This window comes from Copadichromis virginalis, linkage group LG7, assembly GCF_057382275.1.
Source record: "Copadichromis virginalis isolate Kocher_CV1m ecotype Utaka linkage group LG7, C_Virginalis_male_GT1.1, whole genome shotgun sequence".
NCBI lineage: Eukaryota > Metazoa > Chordata > Actinopteri > Cichliformes > Cichlidae > Copadichromis > Copadichromis virginalis.
Genome location: NC_140624.1, coordinates 52285539 through 52307531, shown reverse-complemented (window position 1 = coordinate 52307531; position 21993 = coordinate 52285539). Strand labels below are relative to the sequence as shown.

Here is a 21993-nt window from a genome sequence, read left to right as displayed (position 1 = left end):
AAAAGCACGTCAGAAAGGTCTATAAAGATTTTCACTGCGCTAACAGAAGTACAACTCGTTTACTACAACCCAACATCAGAAACTGAACCCAGAGGGGTGAAACATCAGTGCTCTAAGTATTTTTTTTTAATATGAGTAACAAGTAGTGAGGAGTCCAGCACCGATGAAAACAATGAAAAGCATAAAATCTCAGTGACTTCCGGATGCGTTTGATTCGTTGCGGATGACATCAGCTGTGGAGTGAGTATGCGGAAAAAAAGCTCCGGCGCCCTCGTCTCTCCCCGGTTACCGAATGTGACACTGTGTCTGCTGGTATAAAAAGCAAGGGCCACTCCTATCAAGGCTGCACTTGCATGTCTGGAGACCACTCCAAAGCTCTGCAGCGAATAAAGGGAGGCTGGGATCCGCAAACGAGAGACAGCGAGAGAGCGGGGGCGTAAAAAAGAGAAGATAGACAGCAGGAGAGGATGGCAACCCTGGTTGAATCTGCAGACATGGAGACTTTAGGCGGCCAAAGCAACACCGGGGCGTCGCTGACATCCTCGAGCCCCTCGCAGCACTTTAATGACAGCAAATTCTACCTGCTGGTTGTTATCGGAGAGATCGTAACGGAGGAGCATCTGAAGTGTGCCATTGCGGACATAGAGAAAGGTAAGATGGGGCTTTGTGAAAGGGGGTGTAGGCCAGAGAGCTCCTCTTGACGTGTTCAAAACAGCTGGAACAGAGACGGATAGACTGGAAGTTTGGCAGCATAAAGTCACATAATCTGTGCGGGGGTTTTATTCTTTTCTTTTTTTTCTTTTTTGGAGCTGTAGTTATTTGCAGCGCTTTGCTTTGTGAACGGTGGTGAGGAATTACGCGTGTCAACGAGTAATGAACACAGTCTGAGTGTTATTTGTTGGGCAGCTGTTTGAAGTAGACTGCGGTGGTGCTATCTGTCAGCCCCTCCCAGTAACATCACTGTGAGCTAGAGGAAAATAATCACTACATCTTCGCCCTCGGGTATTTTACCCACCAACAGGGGCAGTTCTGTATCATTTTTTTTCTATCACATAATATCAGTGGGTTCAGTTGTTGCCAGCCACAACACACGTGGGCCTGGTGCTGTTATGAAGCTGACGAGCAATGATTCAGCATCCAATTCGGATTGTGCGTCAGTGCAGTGAAGCGAATCGGGTTTCTGAGGGTCTCTCGCAGCACCTTGCTTTTGTGTCACAGTTCACGGCCTGAAGGAGGAAACGAGAGTTTTCTCTCGGTTTGTGTCGTGGAGTTGACAGTTTGCGTTTCGAGACTGCTACAGTACGCGACCTTGAATTACAATCAACGAATTCCCCCTTCATCCCCGTGGGAATATTTCTCCATCACTACCCTCCTGCATCCAGCTTTCTCTCTCATCCCACACACCGGCTTGTGGGCGTGGCTCGGTCCGCACTGCGGTCCCTACGGAAAGCCAGGAGGACCCATCTTCAAAGTGAAGCGGGGCGTTTTTTAGAAAGGCTACAGCTGCTGTAGAGGCCTGCCTCACTGGCCATAGTGCACTGTTTGTAGGGGGGGCAATGGCGCAGTATCTGCGTGGGCGTAAAACTAAGATGGGTTCATATTATCTTTACCCTGCACACTTCTAGATTTTCCAGGCACTATCAGAGTAAAAGCACAGAGTAGGTGTGGCTCTTTGTTAAAGGTTAAATCTGCTGATGATGTATACAGATGTACCAAACAAAAAATGAATAAATAATTTTTCTTTAATTAAAAAAAATAAGAGGTTACTTTGGAGATGAACCTGTTGGGGCCACAGTCATTTCTTTCTCTCTCTCTCTCTCTCTCTCTCTCTCTCTCTCTCTCTCTCTCTCTCTCTCTCTCTCTTTCTCTCTCTTTCTCTCTCTCTGTGTATTGTCAAATTTACACTTGACCTTGGGTGGGAAAAAAATTCAATAAATACATTTATGCTGTCCCCTTCATGCTGTCTTTAAAATAAAAATTATCTTATTTAATGGTGTTTCGATTTTTAACTTATGCTGTCATTTATTTTTTTAAGGTTTAGGCCCTGTTGCTAAAATAAGTGTTTTCAGCCCATCGTCTGCTGTTCACCTCAGAGTAACACTGATTCACTGCTGCTATCAAATAACTTCTCGGAAGCCTTCATTAGGCCTTGGCTTTGCAAAATTATAGAGAGGATGACACCGCAATGAGTCAGCACAACAGAGGTCGTCCCTGCTTCTGGCACCGTGGCCAAACAGAAATAGGGATATAGATATTTCCTATTATAGATTTCATTCCTCTTGCCAAATTAAAAGTCAATCCTTGCTCGTGCCAAGATTTTCCTGTAAATTTTAGGAAGATAATTCACGAGGGAAGGTGACTTTTCACAGTTTTGTTTGTGCTTGTGTGCTTGTTTTGTAGGGATCCGCTCGTGGGACGCCAACTTAATTGACTGCAACCTGGACCAGGAACTCAAGCTTTTTGTGTCCAGACACTCGGCTCGTTTCTCTGCAGATGTCAGAGGTAAACTGGAAATTTATGCCACAACGTTTCACACCGATTAATGTCTTGAGATTTTTCAAACAGCTTCCATTGTGTCGTAAACAGAAACCAAAGACATACACTTTTGCAGTCATGTGAGAAATAATACGCTTAATGTATTAAAAGTAAAAACAATCACTATATAAAAGACCCCCTTTTTTATTTTAATTTATTTCAATCACGATCTACCCCTGTCATAAAATATGTTGTGAAGCACAGTACTTGAGTATTTACAGTTTCATAGCTGCGTTTCTCAGCAGTGTCCACCATTACATCTAAGTCAGCTACAGGGAGTGCAGAATTATTAAGCAAGTTGTATTTTTGAGGAATAATTTTATTCTTGAACAACAACCATGTTCTCAATGAACCCAAAAAAAACTCATTAATATCAAAGCTGAATGTTTTTGGAAGTAGTTTTTAGTTTGTTTTTAGTTTTAGCTATTTTAGGGGGATATCTGTGTGTGCAGGTGACTATTACTGTGCATAATTATTAGGCAACTTAACAAAAAACAAATATATACCCATTTCAATTATTTATTTTTACCAGTGAAACCAATATAACATCTCCACATTCACAAATATACATTTCTGACATTCAAAAACAAAACAAAAACCAATCAGCGACCAATATAGCCACCTTTCTTTGCAAGGACACTCAAAAGCCTGCCATCCATGGATTCTGTCAGTGTTTTGATCTGTTCACCATCAACATTGCGTGCAGCAGCAACCACAGCCTCCCAGACACTGTTCAGAGAGGTGTACTGTTTTCCCTCCTTGTAAATCTCACATTTGATGATGGACCACAGGTTCTCAATGGGGTTCAGATCAGGTGAACAAGGAGGCCATGTCATTAGTTTTTCTTCTTTTATACCCTTTCTTGCCAGCCACGCTGTGGAGTACTTGGACGCGTGTGATGGAGCATTGTCCTGCATGGAAATCATGTTTTTCTTGAAGGATGCAGACTTCTTCCTGTACCACTGCTTGAAGAAGGTGTCTTCCAGAAACTGGCAGTAGGACTGGGAGTTGAGCTTGACTCCATCCTCAACCCGAAAAGGCCCCACAAGCTCATCTTTGATGATACCAGCCCAAACCAGTACTCCACCTCCACCTTGCTGGCGTCTGAGTCGGACTGGAGCTCTCTGCCCTTTACCAATCCAGCCACGGGCCCATCCATCTGGCCCATCAAGACTCACTCTCATTTCATCAGTCCATAAAACCTTAGAAAAACCAGTCTTGAGATATTTCTTGGCCCAGTCTTGACGTTTCAGCTTGTGCGTCTTGTTCAGTGGTGGTCGTCTTTCAGCCTTTCTTACCTTGGCCATGTCTCTGAGTATTGCACACCTTGTGCTTTTGGGCACTCCAGTAATGTTGCAGCTCTGAAATATGGCCAAACTGGTGGCAAGTGGCATCTTGGCAGCTGCACGCTTGACTTTTCTCAGTTCATGGGCAGTTATTTTGCGCCTTGGTTTTTCCACACGCTTCTTGCGACCCTGTTGACTATTTTGAATGAAACGCTTGATTGTTCGATGATCACGCTTCAGAAGCTTTGCAATTTTGAGACTGCTGCATCCCTCTGCAAGATATCTCACTATTTTTGACTTTTCTGAGCCTGTCAAGTCCTTCTTTTGACCCATTTTGCCAAAGGAAAGGACGTTGCCTAATAATTATGCACACCTGATATAGGGTGTTGATGTCATTAGACCACACCCCTTCTCATTACAGAGATGCACATCACCTAATATGCTTAATTGGTAGTAGGCTTTCGAGCCTATACAGCTTGGAGTAAGACAACATGCATGAAGAGGATGATGTGGACAAAATACTCATTTGCCTAATAATTCTGCACTCTCTGAATAGCTTCCTTGTGGAATCCTAAACACGTAGGCTTTATTGCCTACCACAGGATACACCCTGTCAGCATTTTCTTGCAAGGCACTTTTACCTTTGTGTCATATGCAAAGTGAAGGAGTCTGTATGAAGATGAAACACATTCAGTGTTGCAGGACATGTGGTGTATCAGTAGGCAACATGGCCTTGACAGTCCCCAGCAGTTAAAGCTTCTGCTCCACATTGAGAACGACCAGCTTCGTATGTGGTTAGATGTTTAATAGATTGATCGAGCCGATAAATGTGGCTGCAAACTAAATCAGTAGGTCGATTCTAATGCATTAATATCCCTGTATCAAATCTCAGAAATGAAATACAGTCATCTGAGAGGCAGGATTCATCCAGAATGACATTTAACAGCACTCCAGCTTCACACTCCCTTTTATCCCGTCTTCCCATCCTCCACTCTTGCCCTTTCCTCCAGTGTACTGTTGCCTTGCAACTAGATGCACAGTTGATTTGGGAGTAATTAGCAATGTCGAATCCCTAGTGGCGGTGTCTGTCCATGAAAATAAAGAAGGGAGGGGAACGGGGAGGACTCAGGGAGCAAGAGGGTGAGGGGAAGGGCTTTTAAAATAAGACAATGACACAGGCGGGTGGGGTGGTGAGAGAAGAGGAAATAATGGAGTAAGAACAGGCTGAAGAGAGATTGGGGTGATAAATAAGCAAGGTCACACAGAGAGACACGCAGCAGAATGAAGAGAACACTTTGAGAGTCAATGTCTTGGCAGGCAAAAAATCAATAATGTTATTTTCTCATATTGTATTTCTTTCCTTTTGGCAACTCTTTTTTTTTTTTTACCTTTTTAAATTTTTGATTTCAGCTTGATGTGAACTGTACAATTTGACGGGTTTGTAGGGTTTTATGTAAAATGTCATGATTCTTTTTAATTCACAGATATATATTTTAAACTTTTGAATCATAATATTGTTAATTTAAAAAAAAAGATTTAAAAATAATAATAACATCACTTCTGTCACCTGGTGCACTGTGCTTAGTACTGGTCCTTCAAGAGCAAGAGGGTTCCTGGTTCGAACCCGCTGGCTGATTGGGTTCCTTCTACTGTCTGTGAGGTTTGTGTTCTCCTGGAGCCTGCGTGAGTTCACTCCAGGTACTCTGGCTTCCTCTCAGAGTCCAAAGACATGCATGCTAGGTTAATCGGTGATTCTAAATTGTCCATAGGTGTCTGTCTCTGTGTTAGCCCATGCTAAGTGATCTAAGACTAGTGGTCTCTGGAGGGTGTTACCAGCAAACTCTTCTATAGGCTCCAGTCCCACCACACCCCAAATGGGAAAACCTCTTAAGAGAATGGAGGTTGGATGGATTTTGTCCTACCTTTCTCCCCTCACCCCCAACAGGAAGAAAACCCCTGGTTTTCTTCCTGTTGTATTGTCACCAAGTGCTTGCTCATAGGGGCTCATCTGACTGGTGGGGTTTTCTCTAAAATAATTGTAGTGCTTTGTATGGCCTTGAGGCAACTGTTGTTGTGATTTGTTGCTATATAAATTAAACTGAATTGAATTGGATGGATGCGGTACCTCCCCATACTTTTTCACAGAAAGGTGTATATTATCAGGAGCAGCAGCTAGAAGCTGAATTGGCAATGGGCTGCAAAGCAGCTTGCACTTGCACACTATGGGCATGCTATGGCAGCTTAAATCCACTTCTTACATGAGATTTGTCCTTTGGACCCATAGAAGTTGAGCCATCAGTAGAGGTGGGCTGGCACTGAGATGAATTGATCTGCTCCAATTGCAGCCATGACCGTGACCTTCAGGCACCCCTGTGCCTGAATTAAAACTATGCTTGATATGACTTTATTAATTATAAATTAGGATTTAACAGGAAAGAACATCGAAGCTGAGTGAAACATAAAAGGTTAAAAAAAAAAAAGTTAATCCTTGCTAACAGAAGTTGTATCAAGCATCTTGTCAGAAATGAATCAGCATTGGTTCTCGGAGGGCTGTGTAGTGAGTTGAGCTTATGAGTTGATTTTCAGTGGGACTTACCCTTAGCTGTAATAAAGAAAAATCAATGAAACATCTTTAAATGCTGCATTCTTGAGTTTTCTCTTTAGCTGGTAGGGTGGTTTCATTCATTGCTTAGAGATTATTCTTTAGAGGAAAACCAGCGGGTGAAATCCGGCTCAGGAGGGCAAATGCAATTACCTGTCTGCTTGATGAACGACGAACCGTCAATCACGTGGCGCACAGGATGCCTGGCCCTCACAGTAACAAGGAAAAGAGAGGAAGAAGAGCAGGCTAGATGGGAGACCACCTGCCTTTCCTTTATAGACATATGACACTTCTGTTTACTTATAGATTTCCCATCACTCTGCCATCAGTGCAGACAGCAGTGAAGCCTCAAAAGACATGTCTAAACCACAAATCCATGAAGAAGCCTTGCTAATGAGATTCTTGAAGACAAGACTGCAATTTATGATCGATGATATTTAAAAACTGTGTTGACTTTTATTCATTTGTCAGCGAAGAAAATATTCCTAATGGTCTGTTTTCTCTTCATTTCTGACTCCAACTGCAGATCAGCAGTTTTATTCACCTGCATCATAAAAAGTCCCACATCCCCTGATATTATAAGCACTGCAATAGAAAAAAATTGTAATAATAACTGCCTTTCATCTGTCAGCTTGTCATTCAATTGCATGGGCTAATTCCTACAGTAATGACTATGAAGATGTTAAAAGCTGAATGCTGGCAGTGAGAATCAATATGGTGCCACAGGTGATCGACTGCTTTTCAAGTTAATAGCTGGATCATTGCCATTAGCTCCATTACCAGACATGTTATATATGCTTGGTTGGAGACAAATCCAAAAGTCACAGTAAAAATTTTGCCAGTGTCTCTGCTGGACGTCACTGTTTTGGTATGAAATACACTTGCTGACACACACAATACTGGGGATCTAGAGGAGCAGATCCAGTCCTTCCTTTTGCTTTAAAGCAAGTGCTGAATTTAGTTGTTCCACTGATCTATTTTTGGTGGGGTGCCATCCTCATTGATGTTCCCATCTGGCTCGGTCAGTTGCAGAGAGGGAAAAACCAACCGGTCGTCCTCTTCCTATTCAGCCAGAAGGAGAATGTTTAGCGATGCATGTCACATTACCTCACCTCCCGCTGAGACAGAGACGCACTGGGTTTTAAGGATTTTCATATCGATCAAAGTAATTGTCAGGGTCAAACAAGCTCCTGTGTGCAATCTGTCACTTTTTGATGAGTTAAATCAGACACATGGCGGTGGTGATGGATAGTTTGTTTTTTTTCCTGTGAGGAGTGCTGTGCTATACTTTCTATTTCATCACATAAAAGGCCAGTAAGCAGGGCGTAACCCACGAAGAGGGACAAAGACAAAAGAGATGCGTCTCTTTTGCATTAGCGGTTACAGATATGGCTTTGTTTCTTAGAGGAGCACCGGTCAGACCACTCCCTCCTCAGAATGGGTTTTGGTGAAGGTTTTTCCACCCCCTGAGTAGCAGGGGTTTTATGATGGTTGTAGTAGACAGACACAAATCTTCAACATGCCGGTAAAATGCAGGTGCAAAGGAAAACTGTTTTTCACGAGGCCAATCGGTTTGACAGAAATCACCAACAGCTTGTTCGCATCTCGAAGGTGAATGTACCAACACTAGAAATAAAAGAAACAAATAAAGCTGATGCATTCATTGCCTGCTCACTGGAAAAAAAAATGACACACATTTAAGGTCTTCAATAGATTCTGCTGGAAAATATCCACTATGCACTCAAAAAAATGAAAGCAATGACCCTTTTGTCGTTTAAGGTTCTGTCATGATGTTGAATTTACACAAAATCTCTAGATTACAATCATTCTAGAAGAATTCATTATTATTATTTTTTTCCATCCACACCCCCAAAAACAGAACTGACAAATGCCTGGGAGGGAACAAAACCTCGAACCATTATTTCAGTTTTTACTGAACCCCCGAGATTATTAGACCCCAGCAGTCATTTACTGTGTAGGAAACACAGCAGTGAATGAGAGTGTTTTCTGTAAGGCATGATAACTCTCTGGGGTGAAGCAGTAGAGTTAATGGTTGTGCATTCCTTCATGAGAATCTGCTGCTATATGAAATATGTATGGAGGAATCAGCCGAGCAGGCAGATAGCTGCTGGAGTATTGCGTCTCCAGGGACAAGCCACACTCAGTCTTCAACACGGTGCTTCTGAATTTACAGTCTGGGTCCAAGCACTTCACACAAAGCAGATTCTCATCCTTTGTCTTTCCATTATAGCAGCAACATTTTTTTGTTTGTTTGTTTTGACTGAAATAAATGAATAAAAATAAGATCTGTGTCTTGTAGTTTGGTATCAGTTGATGCTTGATGTTGGTGACAGTGAGGAGAAACAAAGGGTCTGTGGGGTTGACTGAGTGAAGCCTGACATGTAGGGATGGATAATGAAGCTAAAGATACCATGTTCATGTCTCATCCGCTGGGCCAGAGGACAGCCAAACCCCCCTCACACACACACAGTGGGGTCACAGTCATAATCAATCAACCAAAACCTAGAAGATTGATCACGGGCCTAACCCCACAACACTGTTCGTGTTCTGTCTAATCACTCCGTCTCCTGAGAGAGGAAATATTACCTTTCTCAAATTGCTGCAGATTCATCTATTTTTAGTGGCCATTGTCAGAGTTCAAATCGTTACTGGGTGTTAGAGTGAGGCAGATAATAACCCAGCCATGTCAGTGCTGTCTGTCCTCTCACAGAGGCCGAGTCTGACTGGAGTTGTGTAGCACTGTAAAAGAAGTGGCTAGTCAGTAATTGTCAAATAATTGGGAATAATAATAACATGATAACATGTCCTTTAACCTTGCAGTATGTAAATATTTGTTTGTTGAATAAAGTAGCCAGTTTAAAGCATCATCTTTATATTTGGGAAAATTTGATAGACATTTTTTAAATAGATATTTGGTCAGTTATTACAGGCAGAAACTAATTGGCAGAATAATCAGTAATGTTAATAATAATTTTTATTTTGTGTCTTTAGTGTATAACTGTTACAAAGAACTCAGGGTTATTATAGGAACTGGGAGTTCAAACGCACTGCAAGTCGAATAAAGCACAACGTAAATTTAAAAAAAAGCTACAAGAGCTTGCAAAACATAAATAAATAGATAAATAAAATAATAAAACACAATGTAAGTATTTGTGGGGAGACAAAAAAATGTGACGGAACAGCTGCAGAACTGACAAGCTAAAAGTAAACAGCAAACGTGTATGTACATGTGTTAAAAGAATCATGTGATTAAAACAAACAACAAATTTATGTAAATGTCTGGCCACTTAAATTTCCTGCATGAACAGTGAAGAACAAGGCAATAGAACATGTGTAACAGAAATATGTATATTTCATGAAAAATCAGTCATTGCTGTTAATATATGAATATTATTAGGAGAGTTTTATAATGATGAATTCAAAAAGATCAAAGAGAAATTATTCTTGTGTCACTTACATAAGATTGCTATAATATAATATATATAATATATATAATATAATTTGCTATAAATTAATAAGCACAGGGGCAAAAAAAATACTTGATTTTTAATTCAATTAAATTTTATTTTATTGGCGCTTTATATTGTACAGCAGATCATACAATAATAATAATAATTTTTACAATTATTAAATGATAAATCCAATTATTTCCTTGAATAATCAGCCAATTGGTTTGGTTGGCAAATTAGTAAATACTTTCCTTCTTTTCCTGTCTTTTATACAATAAAGTAGGATATCATCATTACTGAGAGGCTGTATCTGATACACAGTTTTCTGTTGGTCAGCTACTCTGTAGATTGATTATGCCTCTTGGTTCTATCTAATTATATTCACAGCAGGGTTACTATATAACTCATAGCATGAGACATTTAGCATGACATTTATTTTACTATATCTATTTTCTGTTTTCTTTTCAGGCCAGAGAATTCTTCACCACAAAAGCAATATTCTGGAGACCGTTGTGCTCATCAACCCTTCAGATGAAGCCGTCAGTACCGAGGTAAAACATTTTTCTTACTAGAAATTATAGCTTCTTCCCATTATTCTCCCATCAGCATTTACAAAACATTTAAATCTTAAAACAGGTAATTATACAGCCCGGTGTGTTTGCTGATGTTGACTAAGAACCAAAAAAAAAAAAAGGGGGGGGGGGGGGGGGGTGTAATAAGAAATCTAAGAACCTGGACTGATGTGTTCTTTATTGCAGGGATAGCAAGCACAGATTTTGGATTTCGCTTAACTTCAAGGAGAATAAAAATATGAGAGGATCAGGAATTGCGCCTTCTCGTTGTTTCCTTCACTCCCTCCCTGTTTGCAGTCACACTCTGCACTTATAATATCACAGAGCACAGCAGGAGTGATTTGGCCAGCCGCCCAGAGAAACTGATGGTGCTGAAGTAGAAAAAAAGAACATCAGAAATAGTGAAGGACAGCGAGATAGAGTGATGACAGTACAATAGACAGTCAGAGAACAATTAAGCTTATTAGCTAATGGAAATAAGTGACTTGAAGCAGGTGGTATTTCTAGTACATTTATCATTAAGCTAAATGCGTAAGTATTGAGCTTCTTTATTTCCTTTTTAATATAATTATTTTGAGGAGAAGGACTGCAGCTGCAGTAAATAGTCACCACATAAGTACTTTTCTCCAAGTTTATATAAATTATTATCTACTGTTGAACAAATCAGTGCACAGACAACGTATATTTTTTTCTCCTTTCTAGGTGCGTTTGATGATCTCTGACACTGCCAGACACAAACTTTTGGTCTTGTCAGGACAATGCTCTGAAAACACCGGGGAGCTGATCCTTCAGTCTGGATTGTTCTCATTTTTCAGTTTCATAGACATATTCACTGACCAAGAGGTGAGCAAACATGGGGAGGGTTCTTCTTATGACACATTTACATAATGGTTATTGAAAAGTAAAAAAAAGAATGAGAAAAAATGTGTGGTGGTCCCACACCCATATACTTACAGACACATACTGAACCTGAAATCATTGTAAGTGCATTACTGATTCCATTAATCATTTTTTCTCATGGCCAGATTGGTGAATTGCTCAGCACCATTCACCCAGCAAACAAAGCCAACCTCACTCTCTCCTGCCCCGAACAAGGCGAATGGAAAAATTCCAACTTGGACAAACACAATCTGCAGGACTTCATTAACATTAAACTAAACTCCACTCTCATCCTTCCTGAAATGGAGGGCCTCTCAGAGTTCACAGAGTACTTATCTGAATCTGTAGAGATCCCAACTCCTTTTGACATGTTAGAACCACCAACCTCAGGTGGATTCCTCAAGCTCTCCAAACCATGCTGCTACATTTTCCCCGGAGGTCGCGGTGACTCCGCTCTCTTTGCTGTCAACGGCTTCAACATGCTAATCAATGGAGGTTCAGACAGAAAGTCGTGTTTTTGGAAGCTGGTGAGACATCTAGACCGGGTGGACTCCATTCTCCTGACCCACATCGGTGACGACAATCTTCCGGGCATCAATAGCATGCTGCTGAGGAAGATTGCAGAGCTCGAGGAGGAACAGTCGCAGGGTTCAACAGCAAACAGCGACTGGGTGAAGAACATGATTTCTCCAGACATTGGAATTGTGTTTGTGAATCTTCCCGAAAACCTGGACAATCCTGAACCCAATTACAGAGTGCGCAGAAATGTTGAGGAGGCAGCTTTCACTCAGCAGTTTCTTAACAAACTAAATTTACGGACTGAGCCTTTGCAAAGACCTGTAGGAAACACTATAGAACCGATCATACTTTTTCAGAAAATGGGCGTGGGCAAGCTTGAGATGTATGTGCTTAATCCATCAAAGAACAGCAAGGACATGCAGCACTTCATAAAACAGTGGACAGGAAGTGAAAAGGACACCACTTCCATCCTGCTCCCGAATGGAAAAGAATCAGAGTTCCCTCTCTCTCACATGATTTCCATTGCTTCACTCATTGTGTGGCACCCTGCAAATCCCTCAGATAAGGTTGTTCGTGTTCTCTTTCCCGGAAATGCCACCCAGCATCATATTTTTGAAGGTTTAGAAAAGCTTAAGCACCTGGACTTCTTGAAGCAGCCCGTTTATATTCAAAAAACAGTGTCTGCTAACATGCCATCAACACCGACACTGAAGCAAGCCAAGATGAAACACCGAACAGACAGCAAAGAGAGCCTCAAGTCTACCCCAAAGCCTTCACCAGTCAAAAACATCAGGAAGGATTCCACAGAGGAAACACCAGAAAAGGCAAAGGCTGATGCAGAATCAGCTCGTGAAAAAACACAAAAGATGGAGAAAAAAGAAAAAGTCCCACTGAAAAAGGGAAAGGCACCTGAGAAAGAATCAAAAGCAAAGGCAGAGCAAGCTGCCCAAAACGAAACGCCAGAAAAAAAGAAACCAAAAGCTGAAAAAGAGAAGATTGTTAAAAAGGAGGCCAAAGCGTCTGTGGAAAAGAAAAAGGAGGTTAAAAAAGAAGTAGCAAAAAAAGATGAAACCCCTAAACAAGAAAGCAAAAAAGATGAAAAAATGAAGAAAGAGGATGCAAAGAAAGCTCTAAAAAAGGATATCAGAAGAGACTCACCTATGAAAGAGAAGAAAGAAGAAAAGAAAGAGCAAAAGAAAGATGCCAAAAGGCCATTAAAAGATATAAAAAAGGCATCTGCTGCAGGTGAAGAAAAGAATCTCAAACCAAAGCCTCTGAAAAAAGATGATGCTTCAAAGAAAGATTCAGGAGGTCCATCAAAGTTAAAAGACAAAGGAAAGATAAAGGTGGCAAAGAAGGAGACAAAAGAGGATGCCACCAAAGTGGAAGCTAGTGCTGCTCCAGTGACAGTGGATCCAGAAGAAGAAAGATCTCTGATGTCCTCACCAGAGGACCTCACTAAGGACTTTGAAGAGCTCAGAGCTGAAGAGTTTATGGAGGACGATGCAACAGTTGAACAAAATGTGGAAAAGGAGACTGTGATGATACACCATGAAGAAGTGATTCAAACCAAAGAGTCACCTGAGGCATTAGAGTCTGTTGATGAAGGTATAACCACAACTGAGGTGGAAGGAGAAAGTGGAGAGACTCCAGATGAACAAGTACTCAAGGGAAAAATCAATGGAAGCGTATCAGAGAAGTTTGATGATGAGGGCACTGTGATGGAGGAGACATCTGAGGGAGGGGATTATGAAGAGAAAGGAGAGACTGAAGAAATATATGAACCACAGAAAGCAGAACTGGTTAAAAATAATCTTCCTCCCAGTGTGGAAGAACACCACCAAGAGAAACATGCTGAAATGAAACAAGTTAGTGCTGAAAACAACAACGTAGAAAATGATTTCATTAGTCAAAAAGAAACAGAGAATCAAAATCTGTTTGTATCTGCTTCACCTAAAGTGTCCTCACCAGTGTCTCCAGCTGCGTCTATCCATGATGAAATGGTGCCAGTTGGCTTTGAGAGTTCAACAGCCTCCGATGAAGAGAACAGAGACGAACCTCCTGAAGATTACACTGTCACATCTGGCCACACCCAGTCCACCATTGAAATCTCTAGTGTGCCTACTCCGATGGATGAGATGATGACTCCCAGGGACATTATGAGCGATGAAGCCACCAATGACGAGAATGAGTCTCCGTCACGGGATGTTGGCAGGTTTGACACATCAGAGTGTGACAGAAAGAAGCTCTCTCAACTTCAGGATATTCCATGTTTAAATCGCTCTCAGAGTGATGCCACTGAAGGTCAGGACTACAACCATTCTGCTTCTACAATATCTCCGCCTTCATCTCTAGAAGAAGATAAATTCTCTAAGGATTTTCTCTCTGCAGGAAAAGCTAAATGCTTTGCCACGGCTCAGTATGATGCTGATTCATCTAAACTCAGTTCAGTATCCACAACAGTACCTTTTGTGCGATCTCCCTCAGTTGACAATAAGGATATTTCTGATTCACCATCAGTGTTTGCTCCTCCAATAGAATTATCCACCACACTGGCAGGATACACCAGAGCAACAGCAGATTCCTCCATTAGCCCAGATGATAAGACATTAGAAGGTGCTAATTCGCCTCAGTCATCTGGTCACACTCCCTACTATCAGTCACCCGTAGATGAAAAAGCGGGAGCTCTGGCAACTGCATCAGAAGAAAGAAAAGAACAGGGTCCAGTAATTGTGGAGGTTACAAGTGATAAAGAAGATTCCTCCAACAGAGTTACCCCAGAGCCTCATGAACAGGAACTAGAAAGTTCCTCCCCAGTAGAGAGGGTAGCATCCTCACCAAAGAGCTCGCCAACAGCTGAACCTGATTCTCCAACAAAGAAGGAAAAGTCCCCCTTTGATATAGATCCTAAGAAAACAGGAGAAAACAGTCATTCCGTCTTTTTTTCAGCACCACTGACCAAACATGAATCAGACATCAACCCTTTCACAGCGTTCAAAGAAGAGAGTAAAATGTCAATTTCAGAGGGCACTACATCAGATAAGTCTGGAACTCCTCTGGAGGAAGTAGTAGCAGAGGACACTTTCTCACATTTAGCTTCAGCATCCACAGCTTCCTTGGCCACCAGCTCCTTGCCAGAACCAACCACGGACTCTCCTTCCCTTCATGCCGAAGTGGGCTCTCCTCACTCAACTGAAGTAGACGACTCTTTGTCCGTCTCTGTGGTTCAGACCCCAACCACTTTCCATGAGGCAGAGGGATCTCCATCCAAGGATGATAGCCCAAGGCCAATGTCAATCTCCCCAGACATCTCCCCCAAAACAAAAAGCAGGACACAGATGCAGGATACAAAATCCCCAGAGCACTCTACCATGTCAATAGAGTTTGGTCAGGAATCCCCTGACCATTCCTTAGCCCTGGACTTCAGCAAGCAGTCCCCAGAGCACCCATCAGTGGGCAGCTCACGTGCTACAGAAAATGGCCCAACTGAGGTTGACTACAGTCCTTCAGATGCAACTGACATAAGAGCATCTGGAGACCCAACCTCTGCAGTGGAAAATCCATCACTTTTTGAAGAAAATGATTCAGTTTGTGCCACTTCTGCAACCCCATCAGATGCATCTCAGTCTACTCCCTCTGCAACAACCCCATGTCAAATGACAGAGATGACACGTGCTGTGGTTGAGCAAACAGAAAAGTCTCCAGTCACCCCCAAAGCAACCTCACTAATCCACTCTCCCCATTCCAGTGAGCCATCCCCTGTGCTTGGAGGTCCAGCAGGTAAAGAAAGCAGCAGCCCCATTTCACCATCTGTGGAGGATATAGCTGATAAATCTGACACATACCAAGAATATGACAGGTCACCCTCACCCCCAAAAGCTACTTCCCCATCCTCTTCTTTCACTCTTTCAAAAGAGGAGACACTTTTCCAGGCAAAGGAAACTAATCCCTTTAAATGTGATGATTATACATTTGAGAAAAAATCCCCTGTGAGCCCTAAACTTCCTTCCCCATCACATCTGCCACTCTCTTGTGATCAGTATAATTCTGCCTGTGGCTCCAAAGACCCAGACTCTACTAAGAGGAGCCCCTGTGCTCCATCTAAGACAGATGTGGACCTCTGCCTAGTTACTTCATGTGAATACCGTCACCCCAAAACAGAACTCTCCCCATCTTTCATCAACCCTAACCCTCTGGAGTATTTCATCAATGAAGAGAATGCCTTGGACGATGAGAAACCTCTGGCCAAGTCAGGAGGAGGACCTCCACCACCAGGAGGTAAGCTCTACACCAGGCAATGTGAGGAGACACCACCAACATCCATTAGTGAATCTGCTCCCTCCCAGACAGATTCAGATGTTCCACCAGGGACAGAAGAGTGCCCCTCAATTACAGCAGATGCAAACATTGACTCTGAAGATGACTCTGAGACTCTGCCTACTGACAGAACCCTCACCTACAGGCATGCTGATCCTCCTCCCGTTGCACTCAGGGACCCTGCTCCATCTTCAGGTCACCATGACGTCTGCATGGTCGATCCAGAGGCCCTCAAGGCTGAAGAAAACCTCCACAATGCTAACACAGAAGGAGGCGAAAAGCCCAACAAGAAAAAACTTTCCAAAAAATCTTCATCACCATCTAGAAAGGTTGGTCTATCAAAAGTGAAGGACTCAAAGATGGCCTCTCCAAAGAAGGGTGTAGGAGAAGGGAAAGATGCCAAAAATGCAACCAATACCTCTGCCTCCAGAGGGGTAAAAAGCACCACATCAGGTGAGTATATATATATATATATATATATATATATATATATATATATATATATATATATATATATATATATATATGTATATATATATATATATATATATATATATATATATATATATATATATATATATATATATATATATATATATATATATATATATATCACATATCACATATCAGTTTTTGACATCTATTTGCGGCACAGTATCTTTTGTTTTTAGTTATTATTTTCTAAATGTCATCTGAGGCAAATTTACATTTTTTTCAGGTACAGGAAGTGGAAAGGTATCAGGTGGGACATCTCTACCAAACTGCCCTCCGATGTACATGGATTTGGTTTACATCCCTAATCACTGCAGTGCCAAAAATGTGGATGCTGAGTTCTTTAAGCGTGTGCGGTCCTCTTACTATGTAGTAAGTGGCAATGACCAGGCAGCTCAGGAACCCAATCGGGCTGTCCTTGATGCTTTGCTTGAAGGAAAAGCCCAGTGGGGAAACAATATGCAGGTAAGTACCAAGTATTAATATAATGTAATAATGCAATACAGTGGTCCAAGAGGTCAAATGGACTGCAACTTAAGAAAACACCAGGAAAGAGAAAAATGCTGCAAAAGTGCACCGAACACAACAGATGCTGAATAAAATGCAATGGAAATGGAAAAAAAAAAACACAGCAGAAGTTGAGTACTCACAAAACACAACAGAGGCGTGTCTGGGGATACGCTAATGTCACAGACTAGCACATGTGACAGAAACCAAAACATGCAAAGGACTGCACTGAGACATGCTTAACAAAAGCACAGGGTTCATCAGTGTTGCAGAAGTCAGATGTATTTTCTGTGATTCATATAATACTGTTAATACATTGTTTGCTATTAGCAAACTGTTACTGTTACCTTGTCACTTCACTTCCACAGCCGTTCCATGCACTGTCTGATATCCCAGTTGTTTCTCTAAATTCACAATAATTTTAGTCCAGGAGCAATGTTGTAACTGACCAATGACGATGTCTGAGCATTCAGTTAGCATTATCCAAGAAATTAGTTCATGTTTTTAAAAGTATCACTAGCAAAGCAGCATGAGTAACCTAAATTTGGATAACAGCAAACTTAACTTGATAATATAATTAATAAAAAAGAAAACACTTAAAATGCTTACCATTTGTTCCAGAAGAGAGTTTTGTGTAAACAAATGCATTTTTTCCTGACATTGCAGAGCTATGACTTTGCAACAATGTGATTCATCATTTGTAGTGCAGATCCTGGACCAACATCAACACAGTGCTATCAGACACACCTCGTTGCAACACACAATATGGTTTCCCCTTCAACACTTCTGTTCTGTATCATGATTTTTAATTGTTTTCAGCTTTTGCATCATTTCTTTTCTATTTCCATTGTGTTTTGTGTGCTTTTGCAGCATTTTTCTATTTAAGGTACAGCAAAAATTAAAAAAAGCAAACAAACAAACCTCTGCTTCAACTAAAGTTAATGTTTATATATGATTATTCAAATTCAAGATGCCATTTCAGTTGAGTCTCTTTGTCGCCCATGTTAGGTTACGCTCATTCCAACCCATGACACTGATGTGATGAGAGAGTGGTACCAGGAGACTCATGACAAGCAACAGGAGTTGAACGTCATGGTACTGGCCAGCAGCAGCACTGTCGTCATGCAGGACGAATCCTTCCCAGCTTGTAAGATAGAAATGTAGGCCTGTTCCTTGAGAGATCAGGAAGGGTCCCAATTTTAAGTAAGAAAACCAATTCATGTAGCATAAAACCTAAGCAGACACCTAAACACAGAATGAAATAAATATCGGCAACAAGGACTGATTACCAAACTTTCCTCCTATGTACTAACAGTAACACAGATCAGCTCTGAAGGAGTCCATACAAAGGGTGATGTTTCATGCAGGTAGAGTACTGGGGAGAGAAGAAACCAAATAAGCAAGCCAAGCTATGATTGTCCAGTTATGCTGAGTCTAGTGAAGTTCAAGAAAATGATGTTGTTGTTGATGTATCGAGTTTTCCTCTGCATCCCCACATCATACGTGAGAAAGCTTTCAATCAGCCTAACCACTTTCAGCAAACACGACGACTTGAAAAAGAAAATGTCTGTTATCCACACCAAAGGATAAATATAGCATGTTTTCTGTTACTGCCTTAGGGAATCAAAGTGAATGTATAAGAAGTGGCACAGATCTTGCAGATTAGACAGGTGGCTTTAAGCACCGGGAGTCAATCCTAAGAATGATGTTAAAAGGTTATAGAGTTGAACGATAGCAAATATGATTCCACTTGAATGGACACTGAACACTGATTAACATTAATAATGTCTAACTTATCTTATTCATAACGGGCAAATCTGATTGCTCCACCGTTATGAAAATGTTCTCTGCGTTTTGTTTTGTTTTTTTGAGCTGGCTGGATTTTAATTGATTTAGCGTCTTTTTTTTGTCTGGTTTACGCCGCTGTCTGTGTATAAGTAAGTTATTACGTTTAAATTTCAGTTAACGTGCTTGATCGTCCAGGCAGCCTTTTACACTGTGCAACAGGAAGTTGCTTCATGGCGCTCTCCCCTGTCTTTGTCACATCTGCATAATCTACAAAGAGGAATGCCTTTTATTTCAGCTTGCTGATTTATTTACAGATTTTAAGTTCTTTCTAGAAAAGAATATCCAATCTTGTTTCTTATGAACGTTTTGTATGTAATCAATGCGCAATGGGGGGAGCTAGCCTTTTCCCACTGGAAAGCTGGTGAAGCAGGATATTTTCATAAACCTTAAAATGTCTTGTTTTTCTAAAGCATTGTACTATAATTATAAATAGCTTTGTGGCAGATGAAGTGTTTGGAAGACATGCATGAGTTATGATAAATTAGTATTTTTTTTTTTTTTTCTTGGGGGTTTTGCTCAAATTTGCTTTAAGACCAACAGGGCTACGTAGGCTAAATAAAGACATTTGAGGAGCATTTTAGGGTTTTCGCAAATCTTGCCATGACACATGTATTCTATGCTCCAAGGAATTGCCAGTGTCACAGTGTTGATATAAACATGATACTGAATGCAGCACATTGTAGATTTTCTAGGTGGAGGGTTCAGCATAAGGAGGCTGAAAAATTAGTCACGAATGAGAAGGGAATCAGCCTCTAGTAGAAGCTTTTTTCTCTCGTGGAGGGGCAGCACACAGAGGTGAAAGTGAGTGACTTGTGTGTTTTAGATGAAAGTATGTAAAACCAAGACTAGACACTTTAAACACAAACACGACACATAACAAACTAACAGTACAGAGACAACAGATCAACTTTGACAGGCCAGCTTCTGAAGAAACATTTACCAATTCAAACAGGCTTTTCATATTTGGGGCTATTCACTCAACCACAAACGGTACGAGATATGAGTCAAGTGATGCCAGGTGTTCATGATACCACAATAATGCAGTTTTCCTGCAGGTCAACCTGAAGCTAACACTACAACCTTACTGTCGAGCAAACAGTAACCTGCAAACTTTGAACTGACACTACTCTTTTCTCTCTCTTCTTTCTCTGCACTTTCTCTTTTTTCTCTCTCTGTCTCTTTATCTGCCTTGTCTCCTGATCTTTCTCCCAGGAGAACTTTAATAATGTTTGTCTGCAGCTGTGTGGTATAGGTGTCTTGTGATCTTTGCATCGATCGTCTCTGCCCTTTTCCCCCGGACTCATGTGTAACTTATAGGACTTAGTTTCAAGTAAAAAATACTCCTTAGTGCTTTCTGATGTTTGTGTGCAATATTTCCTCTACCCATATGGTGAATCTAATGTAAGAGGAACCACTACTAAGGAACAAACATTAAAAAAACAACCACAATAAAATCTGTTGAAAAAAAATAAGACTTTTGGTATGTTTTTTTCTTTCTTACACCAGAAAAAACTCAGATCCTTTGACAACCACTCATGTTTGCACAAATTCATTAGGTAGATGAAGTCATCCAGGCGTAATGTCTGCTCTTACTAGACATTTACTACTTAATAATTGGACAGAGACATAGACTTTATTAATCCCACACTGGGGAAACTGTTGTTACATCAGCAGGAATGAGTCAGGATGAATTACAGCTGTATTAAAAAAAGAAAAATGAATAAATATGAAAAATAGTGTACAAATATAAAAACCAAAAAAAACTATACAAGAGTGGTTTGTGCTATTTAGAAATGGCTGCTATATACAGTCAAATAGCCTCAGAGATTTTTTCATATGTACATAAAGTGCAGTGGGGGTGATAATATACACACATATATTGTATATTATGGTATGTATGTGCTAAATGAGCTGCTCATGTCCTCCACAGTCTCATGCAGGCAATGAGAGTGTTGTCCATAATGGACATCCTCCTCAATAGACTCAACAAGGTTCTGGAAACATTCTTCCTGAGATTTTGGTCCATATTGTCATGATAGCGTCACATAGCTGCTGCAAACTTGTTGGCTACACATAAGTGATGTAAAAATTACACATCCCAAAAGTGCACTAGCGGATTGAGATATAGAGACTGTGCAGACAGACAAATTGAGTACAGTAAAGTTTCACTGTCATGTTCCAGCAAACAGTTTCAGATGATCTGATCTTCTTATCGTGTGTTATTGAGCTGGAAGCAGCCATCAGAAGATGGGTACACATTATCGTAACAAAGGTTCGGGCATGGTACGCAACAATAGTCAGGTAGGCAATTGTGTTATAAATAATTAAACAATACTCAACTGGCACTGAGGCCAAGAAAATATCCCTCAAACCATTATACCATGAGCAGCCTACCACCAGTAGCCTAAGCCAGGATGGATCCATGCTTTTATTTTTTTTATGCTAAATTCTGAATTTACCATTTGTCTTCTGTTGTCCACTTTTGGTGAACTGATGTGAACTGTAGCCTTAGTTTCCTGTTCTTAGCTAACAGAAGTGGCAACCGGTGCAATCTTCTGCTTCTGTAGCTCATCTGCTTGAAGTTTCAAGGTGCTGTGTGTTCAGCAGTGCTCTTCTGCATGGCATCGGTTATGTTTTTAGTTTGCTGTTGTTTTTCTACATATACATATTTTCATGCACTGAGTTGCTGCCATGTGATTGTGTATTAGATATTTGCATTAACAATCGGCTGAACAGGTGTATCTAATACAGTGTCCAGTGAGTCTATTTTACAGGGTATAGAGTGCTAGTTTCAATTTAAAGTCATATAATTACCTTGTCACCAAGGTAATTATAAGATTTCTTGAGGACCACGGACCTCTGAAAATTCCTGCCACGGTAACAAAAACTACAGTCAGCCTCATAATGTTACTAAAGTAAAAGTTTCAGAAAAAGTAGGTACATTGAGGATTTTTTTTTTTTTTTTT

General features: G+C 40.9%; 1 protein-coding gene across 1 annotated transcript; it reads left to right on the top strand.

Moving 5' to 3' along the window:
* Positions 1-223: 223 nt before the first annotated feature.
* Positions 224-20493, top strand: map1b (microtubule-associated protein 1B). Its single transcript, XM_085464122.1, has 7 exons — positions 224-651; positions 2401-2502; positions 10362-10444; positions 11168-11308; positions 11491-16633; positions 16899-17137; positions 18188-20493. The coding sequence occupies exons 1-7, from the start codon at positions 468-470 to the stop codon at positions 18341-18343; spliced, it is 6048 nt and encodes a 2015-aa protein (XP_085320248.1). The 5' UTR covers positions 224-467; the 3' UTR covers positions 18344-20493.
* The last annotated feature ends 1500 nt before the right edge of the window (positions 20494-21993 follow it).

Bases quoted from the DNA above. Each gene is read 5' to 3' on its own strand.
- map1b (XM_085464122.1), top strand. From the start codon at position 468: ATGGCAACCCTGGTTGAATCTGCAGACATGGAGACTTTAGGCGGCCAA. The intron at 652-2,400 runs GTAAGATGGGGC...CTTGTTTTGTAG, and splicing joins CATTGCGGACATAGAGAAAG to GGATCCGCTCGTGGGACGCC. The intron at 17,138-18,187 runs GTAAGTACCAAG...CGCCCATGTTAG, and splicing joins AGTGGGGAAACAATATGCAG to GTTACGCTCATTCCAACCCA.